Source organism: Gekko japonicus, unplaced genomic scaffold, assembly GCF_001447785.1.
Source record: "Gekko japonicus isolate JY-2015 unplaced genomic scaffold, Gekko_japonicus_V1.1 scaffold291, whole genome shotgun sequence".
Classification (NCBI taxonomy): domain Eukaryota; kingdom Metazoa; phylum Chordata; class Lepidosauria; order Squamata; family Gekkonidae; genus Gekko; species Gekko japonicus.
This window is the reverse complement of record NW_015175978.1, coordinates 1,038,148-1,050,577: the sequence shown is the minus strand read 5'-3', so window position 1 is coordinate 1,050,577 and position 12,430 is coordinate 1,038,148. Positions and strand designations below refer to the sequence as shown.

Genomic DNA, 12,430 nt, shown 5'->3' with positions numbered 1-12,430 from the left:
TGTGGCCAAGTGCAAAGTGGTGCACATTGGAGCCAAAAATCCTAACTATAAATACACGTTGATGGGGTCTGAGAGAGAGAGAGAGAGAGAGAGAAAGAGAGAGAGAGAGAGAGAGAGAGAGAGATCTTGGAGTCGTAGTAGAACTCACTGAAAATGTCGAAAGTGTGTGACCGCAATAAAAAAGGCCAACGCTATGATGGGGATTATTAGTATCATGCCCCTATATAAATCGATGGTGCGACCCCATTTGGAATACTGTGTGCAACTCTGGTCACCAGAGCCTAGAAGCTATAACTGGTACAGAATGCTGCGGCCAGAATTCCAACTCAGAGAGACCTTGTCCCTCCAGTCTTGCTCCACTTACACAGGCTCCCCGTTTGTTTCTGGGCCCAGCTCAAGGTGCTGGTATTGACCTAGAAAGCTTTCTGAGGCTTGGGGCCAGCGTGACTTCGGGACTGTCCACTCCCTTCTACCAGACCATATTTGGAGGCTTCCATCATCTGAGGCTAGACTGGCTGCAACCCAAGAAAGGGACTACTTGGTGATGGCACCAAAATTATGGAATCCCCTCCCCAGGGAGATTCATCTGTCCCCTTCGATCACTGTCTTCTACCAGCTGATGAAGACTTCTGTTCTGTCTGAGTTTCCCTCACAGACTCTCACTCCTGTTCACATGTCTATACATTTATTGAGACAGAGAGACAGACAGAGAGAGACTGGATTTCTACCCCGCCCTTCACTACCTGAGGGAGTCTCAGAGCGGCTTACAATCTCCTTTCCCTTCCCCTCCCCACAACAGACACCCTGTGAGCAATGCTCCCTCTAAGCCAGTTTGGTGTAGTGGTTAAGTGTGCGGACTCTAATCTGGGAGAACCGGGTTTGATTCCCCACTCCTCCACTTGCACCTGCTGATGTGACCTTGGGTCAGTCACAAGCTCTGGCACAGCTGTCCTTGAAAAAGAGCAGTTTGTGTCAGAGTTCTCTCAGCCCCACCCACCTCACAGGGTGTCTGTTGTGGGGAGGGGAAGGGAAAGGAGTTTGTAAGCTGCTCTGAGACTCCAAGTGAAGGGCGGGGTATAAATCCAATCTCTTCTTCTTCTTCTAAGCTGCGTGAGTGTGAGTTAGCTCACAGTTTTTTAGCCTCCGGCTCACACATTTTTGTCTCGGCTCAGGGAGGATGGCTCCAGAGCAAACTAACTGATGCAGGAGCCAAATCGCTCGCTCACAACTTTAATGCCGGTGTAGCTCACGAAGTAGAATTTCTGCTCACAAGACTCCACAGCTTAGAGGGAACATTGCCTGTGAGGTAGGGAGGGCTGAGAGAGCTCTCCCAAGAACTGCCCTTGAGAGAACAGCTCTGAGAGAACTTGTGACTGACCCAAGGTCACACCAGCAGCTGCATGTGGAGAAGTGGGGAATCAAACCTGGTTCTCCCAGATTAGAGTCTGCGCTCCTAACCACTACACCAAACTGGCTCTCAGAGAGACAGAGAGAGATGTGTTTCAAAGCTTTTGTTTTTGTTGTTCGGCATCTTGGGTACCCTAAATTGGGTGGAACGACAGCTTAAAAATGTTTTAAACTTTTAAAAAAAGCAAATGTCCCACACAGTGGGCACAACCCACATGTCCTGGGCAAGCCCCATTAAATCAAAGGAGAAGGATGCACAAGGGGGTTCGTGGTGTGTGTTACTAATTCGGAGTGAAGAACTGGGCTTTCTAGAACCTTGCTCCTGCACACTCATATGATATGCCTCTGAAATGTCAGCCTGCTCACAGCACACACACACAATTGTAAAAGATTTGAGGAAATCACATTGCTCAAAACTCCCTAAACAGCAGAAAGAGGAACTTGCTATGACCAAACAATGTGTTTAAGACAGGAGAGGAGAAGACCAGAGAAAGAGCCAGCCTGCTTACACCCACAAGAGGCATCACCACGCAAAGTCCACAGCTGCCTGTCCTCAGGAACTACCAAGGGCCCTGACCTTTCCAATGGCTTTGGCAAATCGAACACCTTGCACTACTCTGTCTGGCCATTTCAGCTTCAAAAATAAGAAGCTCCCAGTTCTTTTCCCTTCTATGCTAACTGCTTTCTTCACAAAGTTAACAGGATTTATTTATTTTTTTGGTCTTCTAGTAGTCAAGTTCTTCATTTATTCGTTTAATTCAAGATCAACCCATCCACCAGCTACTAAATCACTACCCACTCCCACTGTATTACTTTTCCAGTTCTTAAACATAAGAACATAAGACAAGCCAATGTTAGATCAGGCCAATGGCCCCTCCAGTCCAACACTCTGTCACACGGTGGCCAAAAATACCAGGTGCCCTCAGGAGGTCCAGCAGTGGGGCCAGGACACTAGGAGCCCTCCCACTGTTGCCCACCCCCAAGCACCAGGAATACAGAGCATGCCTTGCCCCAGACTGAGAGTTCCTATCTAGACCTTGCGGCTAATAGCCACAGATCGACCTCTGCTCCATATAAGAACATCCGAGAGGCCAATGTTGGATCAGGCCGATGGCCCATCCAGTCCAACACTCTGTCACACAGTGACCAAAAATACCAGGTGCCATCAGGAGGTCCATCAGGAGGTCCACCAGTGGGGCCAGGACACCAGAAGCCCTCCCACTGTTGCCCCCTCCCCCAAGCACCAAGAATATTGTAGTTTTGTATGATGGGGGGGGGGGGGGGGGGACACCTTTGCTTGGGTATGAAGAATCCTTGGCCAATATTATTCAGGTCAGGTTAAGTAAACATTTTAAGATATTATGTAGGCACCCCTTTCTTCATATTTGACCAACGAGTGGCTGCAACCGACACGGGGCCGTGCAGAGGAAGCTTCCCAGAAGATCTGCTCCAGAAGGGCACCAGAAGAACGCCGACATCCGGAGCCACGGGAGGAAGCCGGAAACCAACAAGCCCGGGGTGCTAGTAGGCAGACACTACCCCATTGACAATGTGGCCCTAGTTAGATGAACTGGAATTTGGAACTATATGTAAACCGCTCAGAGACTGGCAAAAAGGTTAGAGCGGTATATAAATGGAATGTATAAATAAAAAAATAAAAATATTATTCAAATTATGCACTGCCCTTTGTAACCAATTATGCTTTTTGAATGTTACCTTCTTAACCATGTCACTCTGGGTATAAAACTTCATGTTACTTCCTTATTGTGCTCAGAAAGCAGTCAATATTTGATAGGCTAAGTTTTGGCCTGCTTTCAGGTGTTTTAATTGCAATTAAAATCAATGAACATTCCTCCTCATTTTGACTTTTCTTTTTGACTGGGAATCTATCTGTGTAACAATACCGAGCATCACTCCCGTCTACACCTTGTGGCTAATCGCCACCGATGGACCTCTGCTCCAGATGTTTATCCAACTCCCCCTTGAAGCCGCCCATGCTTGTAGCTGCCACCACCTCCTGTGGCAGTGAATTCCATGTGAATTCTCCCACACCATTTCCCCCGATGATGCCAGTGTTTCCCTCTTCTGGAGTCAGCAGACACCCCACCGTGTCGCCATGGGTAAGGCTAGATTTGAATTCAGGAGCACCTCAGAGACCAACAGGACTGTCAGGGTATGCGCTTTCGAGGGTCAAAGTTCCGTTCGTCAGATGCCTTTGCCAGGGAGCTCTTGACTCTTGAAAACTTGTACCCCCAAACACCTTGTGGGTCTCTAAAGTGCTACTAGTCTCGGATGTAGGTGTTCTACTGCAAGCCAACATGGTTACCCTGTGTCACGGCTCCGGTGGGGTGTCACCTGACGCTGCCACCACTCTGGTTTTAGGATTCCTTGGGAAGGCCCCGAGCCCCCTCCCAAGACCTTCAGACCTCCCTAATTTGGCCAAATAATAGGTGTGAGGACCAGGCAGAGTAAACAACGAATAAAAGGTTTATTTTTACAGGTCAGCCCAATATAGGAAACAAACAAGGTGCAAGAACAACAGCAATAAGTGGGTGAAGAGAAAAGAAACCAAATGCCCTAACGTGACTAGACTCACAGTCCCTAGTCTACTGTCTCAGTGGGGCCTGAGTCTGCTCACCCTTCCTCTCAGGGTGAGGGTCTCTTCCCTGCCTTCTGGCTCTCCTCTCTTGGAAGAAAGAACAACTCTTCTTGTGTACCAGCTCTTTTGTTATAAGTCCCCTTTCTCTGTGTTGGGCTAAAATTGGCGCCAAAACCTCTCAGGGGCTTCTGGGAGTTGTAGGCCTGGCCTCCTCCCACTGCTAGTCAGGCTCCCGGGCCTGCTAGGCCTTTGCTTGCACAGCCCACATGATGACACCCTCTGAAACCAAAAGGTTCCTATTCGGGGCCACAAATATATCTGGCCTTGCGTCAGAAGTAGTTGTATATACTGGAAATAATATCATTATCAATGTGTACTTTCCAGTTTAGGCCCTAAGAGTGCAAATAAAATTGCCTCGTGGCCCCAAACAGGAACCATTTGGTGTGTCACTCGATTCCATACTGGAACATTCCATTTTTGGTCCCATTCTGTTTATTGCTTATCGCCTTACAGGGACTCCGTTGCTTGGTGCATTTTGTACTATTTGACCTCTGAAGGAGGGTCTTGTGAGCCGAAATGTGTCAGGTCATAGCACTGTTCCTCTTTGTGTATTTGCTACTCTGAACATTTTATGAGGCTTTATTTGGGCCCCTACAAGGTTTTTATATGTCTTTGAAATAAACACTCTTCTGTATACTTATGGTTTTAACTTTTGGCCCTCAATAAGTTTTCTAAACTTCCTTTGGAGGTTTGTGCTTGGTTGGTTTAGATTTCTTTCCCTTTTTTGGAGTACCACAGACAAAGGCCACGCTTGTTCACCCACATTAAGTGAGTATTCATGCTGCTCAGGGCCGTAACACATTTTCTCGCTATCTGTTCATTTTTGCAATGCTTTATACTTCTCCTGCATAGTTGTATATATGGAGCACAAGCAACCTTTTCTTCCTTAGTAGCTGTAGATTTTCCGGGTTGTGTGGCCATGGTCTTGACATTGGAGAACCTGCTGTTTCACCAGTAGCTGTGACTGGCATCCTCAGAGGTATAACACAGAAAGATGGAGTACTCTCTGTGTCAAGGTGAGAAGAAAAATGGTAGGCAGGTAATTAATATCTCCTCAGGAAGGTGGGGTAGGGCTGAGTCATTATCTTGTAGGAGTTCCTCAGGCTGTGAACATGCTAATGCAGGAGCTTTCCTGAGGAGGTTCTTTTGTTATATGGATTGTTTCCTGAGGAGGTTCTTTTGTATGTGGATTGGTATTTTCTTCATCGCCCAAATCGTACTTGAAAACCATTTCTTTAAAAAATGTAGTCCTCCAGTGCACTACCAGATTCACTTTACACTCCGGTTACTTTTCCGGTCTGTTCAATAATGTTTCGCCTAGACCACTTACTCAAAGCTTACAATACATCCTCTCTTGGACAAGCTGCATCATAGCTTTGCAAGCCGCAAGTTCAGTTACCGTCACTATGGATTCACCTCCTCTGGGCTTTTGGCTTCACTGCAAAAGCCTCCCTTGTGCCGGCAACCCCGAGAGACCGAAACAAGCTGCAGAGGAACAACTCCCAAGTTTTGTGCTCTGCAGGTTTTATACAAAGTCACCCAGCAGCACACAATGCAACTCACGTGTACAACCGCACTTGGCCCTACGACACTTGTTCGACTTGCTGCCTTTCAAGAAATGCAGAATTGGGAAGGAAGATTTAGCTCAAGGCTTGGAATCTTCCACCCAAAACCAGATTATGCCACTCTATCCTACAAGCAAAGTGCAGATGGAAAAAGGTTTGAAATACAAGCATGGGGATCATACAAGCAAGTTGTGCTACATTCTACTTTACTTATTCCTGTGCAGTCTCAAAAATTGAGATAAAAGGCAGGCAGACAGGCAATCCCCACCCCTCCAGAGAATTCATCAACACCAGTCTGATACTCCATCCCCAGCTGGTTCTTTGAATGGAAAAAGAAATGCATTTAAACCATAAGCAGACGCTCAGCCCTCCACTTACCTGAGCAAAGCTGTTCGATCTTTGTCAGATTCAACTGAAGGGACTCATTGATCCAGGCGAGCATGTCATGCCGACTCAAATTGTCGCTCGTCACCGAGGTGGAATACACGTTAACTGCCATTTTCTGAACAAAATTCAATGAGAAGAGATTCGGGTTACCCAGTGGCAAACGGAATGAAAGGACCCATCCCCTCTTCACCCTGTGATCAACAGGAAGCCTCTCTCAACTGCCAAGGGCTGGATGCCGGCCACCTTTTCAAGAGAGTCAGCTTATGGGAGACAGTCTAGCCATTTATCAGAAGTCCAAATGCCCCAGTAATGTGATGAGCCCATAAATAGCTGGAGCCAGACGCTATGATCATTCCCACGGACACAGCAAAGAGACACATCCCATTGTACCAGGAATCGTACTGCAGTGAATACGACCAGCCGCTTCACAGGAGTGACACAGCCCATCTAACTCAACAGCTGGCCCAAGGAAGTTCTCCATCGGGAAGGACAGCAGTCTGCCAGCTCAGCTCATTTTTTAAAAAGTGTGCACGAAGGCACTGCGGAAACAAGAATGGGGAAAGGGGATTACTCCGTTCCGCAGGGCCTGCGAGATGGAGCTGTTTCGCAAGGTTTTTGGTTGAGGCAGCGGTCGTCCACGTATGGCCTCCTCAAGGTTGCTCTCTCCTACCTACTGGCCACCCATCTACCAACAACCGGCCACACCCATCAGTATTAATGGGTCAGAATTTTATCCAGCAGCGAAAACTACTGATCTTAAATGTTTCATATAAATGTTTTATTGTGTTTTATACCTTATTGTATTATTTAAGATGACGTGACCTGCCCTGAGCCCGCTCGTGGGATGGGCAGGATACAAATACGAAAAATAAATAAAGAAAATAAGGCATCAAATTAAGAATGAGCAGAGAAAAGCGTCGATATAAGCAGGCAAAGAGAGGCTTGGTACTGAGGAAAGGCTTGAAGAAGAGAATGGATTTATTCCCCTTGCCCTTCACTTGGAGTCTCAGAGCGGCTTACAAACTCCTTTCCCTTCCCCTCCCCACAACAGACACCCTGTGTGGTAGGCGGGGCTGAGAGACCTGTGACAGAATTATGGCTTGCCCAAGGTCATCCAGCAGCTGTGAGTGGAGGAGTGGGGAATCAAACCCGCTTCTCCCAGATTAGAGTCCGCGCACTTCACCCCTACACCAAAGAAAGTAATGGCTGCTCAGAGGAGACTGTGGCAGAACAGGCCTCCTCTGGCCCTCAGGCCCTATTCCAACCCACTCCCCAAAGTTTTCCCAACACCTGGAGAGGCTTTTCTTTCTCTCTTGGATAGCCTGCCGCCACCACACGACCTTTATCGGAATCCCCGCTGGCAAGGTCAGGACGCCCCGCTTCCCTTCCCAGTTCTGAGGCCTTGCTTCTGTCTCTCTGGCTGTCCGGGGCCTGGTCACCACAGGGACAGTTTGTGGCCGTGCACACCCCTGGAGGAATAGCTGCCTGCCAACTGCCTGCCTTCCCCCAGCATTCCCTTTTAAAACAGTGTGTCCAAGACAGTGGAGGTCTATGTGGTACAGAGAACCACTACTGGCATCCAAACTTATAAGGTATTTATGTTCACAGCATACTTTCAGCACAGCAGCAGATTGAGCAAGGAATTCAAAGCAAATGGGTAGAACATAAATTCTCTGTCCCTCTCTTTTTACATCCCCTATCAGATGTTAAAATATACGACAGGCTCCCTAGCTTTACGAAGTTACAGATCTCTACAGCATTCCAATTACCTTGAAGCTTTCTGTGGCTCTCCAGAACGGCGCATGGTTAAATGGCTGCCTCCTTCAGACCACAGTTAAGAGTTCTGTCTACTCTGATGGACCCAGCACAAAATAGGTCTTCCTCCTTCCTCCCTTGAGTTTTACCTCCCCCCTCCCCCCCACAACCAGGTCAGAAAAGCTTTTCTGGAAGTTTCCAGAATTTCACTTCCTGTAGTCTCTCTAGTATTTAATTCCTCCAAATCTCTGTTTCCTGCTTGGGGAAAGCGGGAGAGATTGACTCACCCATTATCTCTCCTGCTAGATCTATTAGCATTTGTATGAAAGTGGGCTGAGGTAGTCTGGAAAGCAATTGAACTGACCTCCCCCCCCCCCTTCCTGCCTGCTCTCTGCCCAAAGAGCAAAAAAATACCTTTTGAAACTTAAAGAGTGAAGGTTTTGCTCATTTCAAACCTCCAAAGAAAAAAATGCATTTCTTCACAGAGACCGAGAAGGGGGCCTGGAGATCTAAGGAAGGGGGCTTTAGGCACAGGGGCAAGAAAAAGCACTGACCACCAGCAAGCCTGCAGAAAATGGGGGATGGAAACATGACTAGCTTTGGTTGATGCAGAAATTTAAGAAGAAGAGATTGGATTTATACCAGGCCCTTCACTACCCAAAGGCGTCTCAGAGCGGCTTGCAAACTCCTTTCCCTCCCCCTCCCCACAACAGACACCCTGTGAGGTAGGCGGGGCCGAGAGAGCTCTGACAGAAACGGCTCTTTTTCAAGGACAGCTCTTATCAGAACTACGGCTTGCCCAAGGTCATCCAGCAGGTGCAAGTGGAGGAGTGGGGAATCAAACCCGGCTCTGCCAGATTAGAGTCCACACACTTAACCACTGCACCAAACTGGCTCTCATGTATGATGTATGATGAGATGAGACCATCAGAGGAGAAAGCTTGGGAAACAAAGGAAAGAGGGTTGGTGCAAGAATGCAGCCCTTCCTGCCCCATTAGGGACAACTTCTACCCTAATCAGCACGACAGGAGGACTCATACACAGCAAGAAGGTCACAGGAATATGCTGCTTAAACTTAAGTCTGTGTGACCCCAATAAGGCAACTCTAATCTATGCAAGGAACAATGCAACCCAATTCAAGGCATATTTTAAGATGAGACAGATTTCTCATGCCCTGCATGCCATACCGCCAAGGCGCCATGCACTACTTCCCCAACGCAGGAGTGTTCTTTATAAAGAATAATAATGAATTATAATGAATAATGCAATGGGCAGCATGGGGAGGAGCTGTGGCTCAGTGCTAGAGCATCTCCTTAGCAGCACGCAGTAGGTCCCAGGCTCAATGGGCCAGGTTGGAAGCGATGTGTGAGATCTCTGCCTGAGACGTGGAAAAGCTGCTGCCAGTCTAAGAAGAAGAGGAGAAGAAGATTGGATTTATACCCCGCCCTTCACTACCCAAAGGAGCCTCAGAGCGGCTTACTGATCTCGGTGGGCCACTGGTCTGATTCTGTAGAACGCACATTGACGTGCGCATGCGCACAAGCAAGGTTACGTGGGGCCACCGCTGAGGTCTTCTAGGAAGAGGTCAAGCAAATTGTGCTTGGGTGCCCACATGCAGACGAGAGCCCGTTTGGTGTAGTGGTTAAGAATGGTGGACTCTAATTTGGGAGAACCGGGTTTGATTCCCCACTCCTCCACATGCAGCCAGCTGGGTGACCTTGGTTCAGTCACTGTTCTCTCAGGAGCAGTTCTCGCAACCTTATCTACCTCACAGAAGACAACGAAATTGGATTTATGCCCCGCCCTTCACTACCCAAAGGAGCCTCAGAGCAGTTTACAATCTCCTTTCCCTTCCCCTCCCCACAACAGACGCCCTGTCAGGTAGGTGGGGCTGAGACAGTTCTTTCAAGAACTACTTGTGAGAGAACAGCTCTGAGAGAACTTATGACTGACCCAAGGTCACATCAGCAGGGGAATCAAATCCGGTTCTCCCACGTTAGAGTCCTCCGCACTCCTGACCACCTCACCAAACTGGCTCTCGGTTTGGAAAGGAAGCTGTAAGCTGCTCTGAGACTAATTTGGGCAGTGAAAAGCGGGGTAAAGAACCAACTCTTCTTCTTTAGATGTAGGAGTTAGCATTTTACCTTTTGGCTACCAGAGCAAAAATCCCACACACACACCCTGCACATTTCATTTGGCCACAGAACCAATGCAGAGCCAGGGTGAGAGAGCTTTGGCAAGCTAACACACAATGCTAGTCAGTACACATGAATCTACCTATTCCTGAATCATTCAGGCAGGTAGCTGTGTTGGTCTGAAGCAGCAGAACAAAGTTTGAGTCCAGTGGCATCTTTTGGTTTGGTGTCGTGGTTAAGTGCGCGGACTCTAATCTGGGAGAACCGGGTTTGATCCCCCACTCCTCCACTTGCACCTGGCTGGATGAACCACTCCTCCATTTGCACCTGGCTGGATGAACCACTCCTCCATTTGCACCTGGCTGAATGACCTTGGGCAAGCCGTAGTTCTGATAACAGCTGTCCTTGAAAAGGAGGAGTTTCTGCCAGAGCTCTCTCAGCCCCACCTACCTCACAGGGTGTCTGTTGTGGAGAGGGGGTGGGGTTTGTAAGCCGCTCTGAGACTCCTTCCGGTAGTGAAGGACGGGGAGAAATCCAATCTCTTCTTCTAAAAACCAAGTTTTAGTCAAAGTGTAAGCTTTCATGTGCAAAGCACACTTCTTCAGACTGAGATCTGTGTGCTTTGCACACGAAAGCTTACACTTTGAATAAAACCCGGTTGGTCTTAAAGGTGCTACTGGACGCAAACTTTGTTACCCTGAATCAAACCTTTGGCCCATCAAAATCAGTATCGTCCGCTCAGAGAGAGGTCTTTGTGCATTGCCCACTGCCTGGTCCTTTTTGCTGGCAATGCTGGGGATTATTAGAAGGGGCTGCGGCTCAGAGGTAGAGCAGTGGTAGTGCTTGGCATGCAGGAGGTCCCAGGTTCAATCCCCGGCAGCATCTCCAGTTAAAAGGACCAGGTAGTAGGTGGTATGAAAGACCTCTGCCTGAGACCCTGGAGAGCCACTGCCAGTCTGAGTAGACAAGTCAAACCTCGATGGACTGAGGGTCTGATTCAGTCCAAGCAGACGAGGCTGACCCAGAGAGACTCGATTAAGGTCCGACTCAGGACCCAGCGGCTTCCTCTGTGCTCACGTGCAGTGTTCCCTCTAAGCTGAGTGTGAGCCAACTCAGTTTCTTAGCCTCCAGCTCACACATTCTTGTCTTAGCTCAGGAAGGAAGTGTAAGTTTCACACAATATAGGGAGACAGCAAACAGGAAGAAACACATCTGAGACTCCGGCTCAGTCATTGGTCTTGGGTTTTTAGAATAATGTGGGTGGGTATAAAGTCTTTGACTGGTCACATGAGCAGCGTTCCCTCTCAGCTGAGTTAGTGTGAGCTAGCTCACAGTCTCTTAGCCTCCAACTCACACCTTTTTGCCCTAGCTCAGGAAGGAGGGCTCCAGAGCCAACGGATTTATGCAGCAGCCAAATAGCTCACTCACAGCTTCAATGCCAGCAGCCCACCGAGTAGGATTTTTGCTCACGAGACTCCATGGCTTAGAGGGAGCACTGCTCATGAGCAATGATCCCTCTAAGCTGCGTGAGTGGGAGCCAGCTCACAGTTTCTTAGCCTCCAGCTCCCACCTTTTTGTCTCAGCTCAGGAAGGAGAGCTCCCGAGCAAACTGATTGATGGAGCAGCTGAAAATCTCCCGCTCAGCGCTTCAACGCCAGCAGCTCACCAAACAGAACTTTTGCTCACGAGACTCCACGGCTGAGAGGGAGCACTGCTCACGAGCGATGCTCCCTCTAAGCTGTGGTGCCTTGTGAGCAGAAATTCTACTCTGAGAGGTGGCATACTTTGAAGAACAGGTACAAGTAACATTCCTTTCGCTGCTGCATTTTTGTGGATCTTCTGGGGGGGGGCAGGGCTCTTTTCTCTGGTTTGGCTGTTCAGCGAAGGGGGGGTGGCCCTCTTTGCCTTGTGACCGGACCAGACCGCAAGATGTGATAGTCCCGCTGCACGCTGTCTTGGTCAGGCCGCACCTGGAGCAATGCTCCCTCTAAGCCGTGGAATCCTGTGAGCAAAAATTCAACTGTGTGAGCTTCCGGCATGAAAGTGGTGAGCGAGCGACTTGGCTACGGCATAAATTGGTTTGCTCTGGAGCCCTCCCTCCTGAGCCAAGACAAAAATGTGTGAGCTGGAGGCTAAAAAACGATGAGCTAGCTCACACTCACTCTCCCACTGGGCCGCGGCATTAAAGCTGTGAGTTTGGCCGCTGCATAAATCAGTTTGCTCTGGAGCCCTCCCGTCCCTGAGCCGAGACAAAAAGGTGCGAGCCGGAGGCTCAGAAACTGTGAGCCGGCTCACACCGACTCAGCTTCGAGGGAGACCCGCTCACGAGCCAGAGGGGGCCCTTCCGCAGGCCAGGCGAGGGGCTCTTCCACTCGTCCGCGGCTCCTCCCCCTCCCCGGCACTTAACGCCAGGACGCCCCCCCTCCTCTGCGCCAGGCGCCGGCCCACCTCGCGGGGCTGTCGTGTGGCCCAGCGTGTCCCAGCACGACGGGAGCCGGCAGCCGCTCAAGGGAAGGCGGGGG

General features: G+C 49.2%; 1 protein-coding gene across 2 annotated transcripts in view; it reads right to left on the bottom strand.

Annotated features, from left to right (window-relative positions):
- The window catches only part of MAPRE1 (microtubule associated protein RP/EB family member 1), a 32,113-nt gene that overhangs the window by 19,303 nt on the left and 380 nt on the right, over positions 1 to 12,430 (bottom strand). For both annotated transcript variants that reach the window (XM_015426182.1, XM_015426183.1), the window contains exon 2: positions 6,010 to 6,133. In XM_015426182.1, the coding sequence (XP_015281668.1) occupies positions 6,010 to 6,130 (121 nt within the window). In that variant the 5' untranslated portion in view covers positions 6,131 to 6,133. The remainder of the gene's footprint in view (positions 1 to 6,009; positions 6,134 to 12,430) is intronic.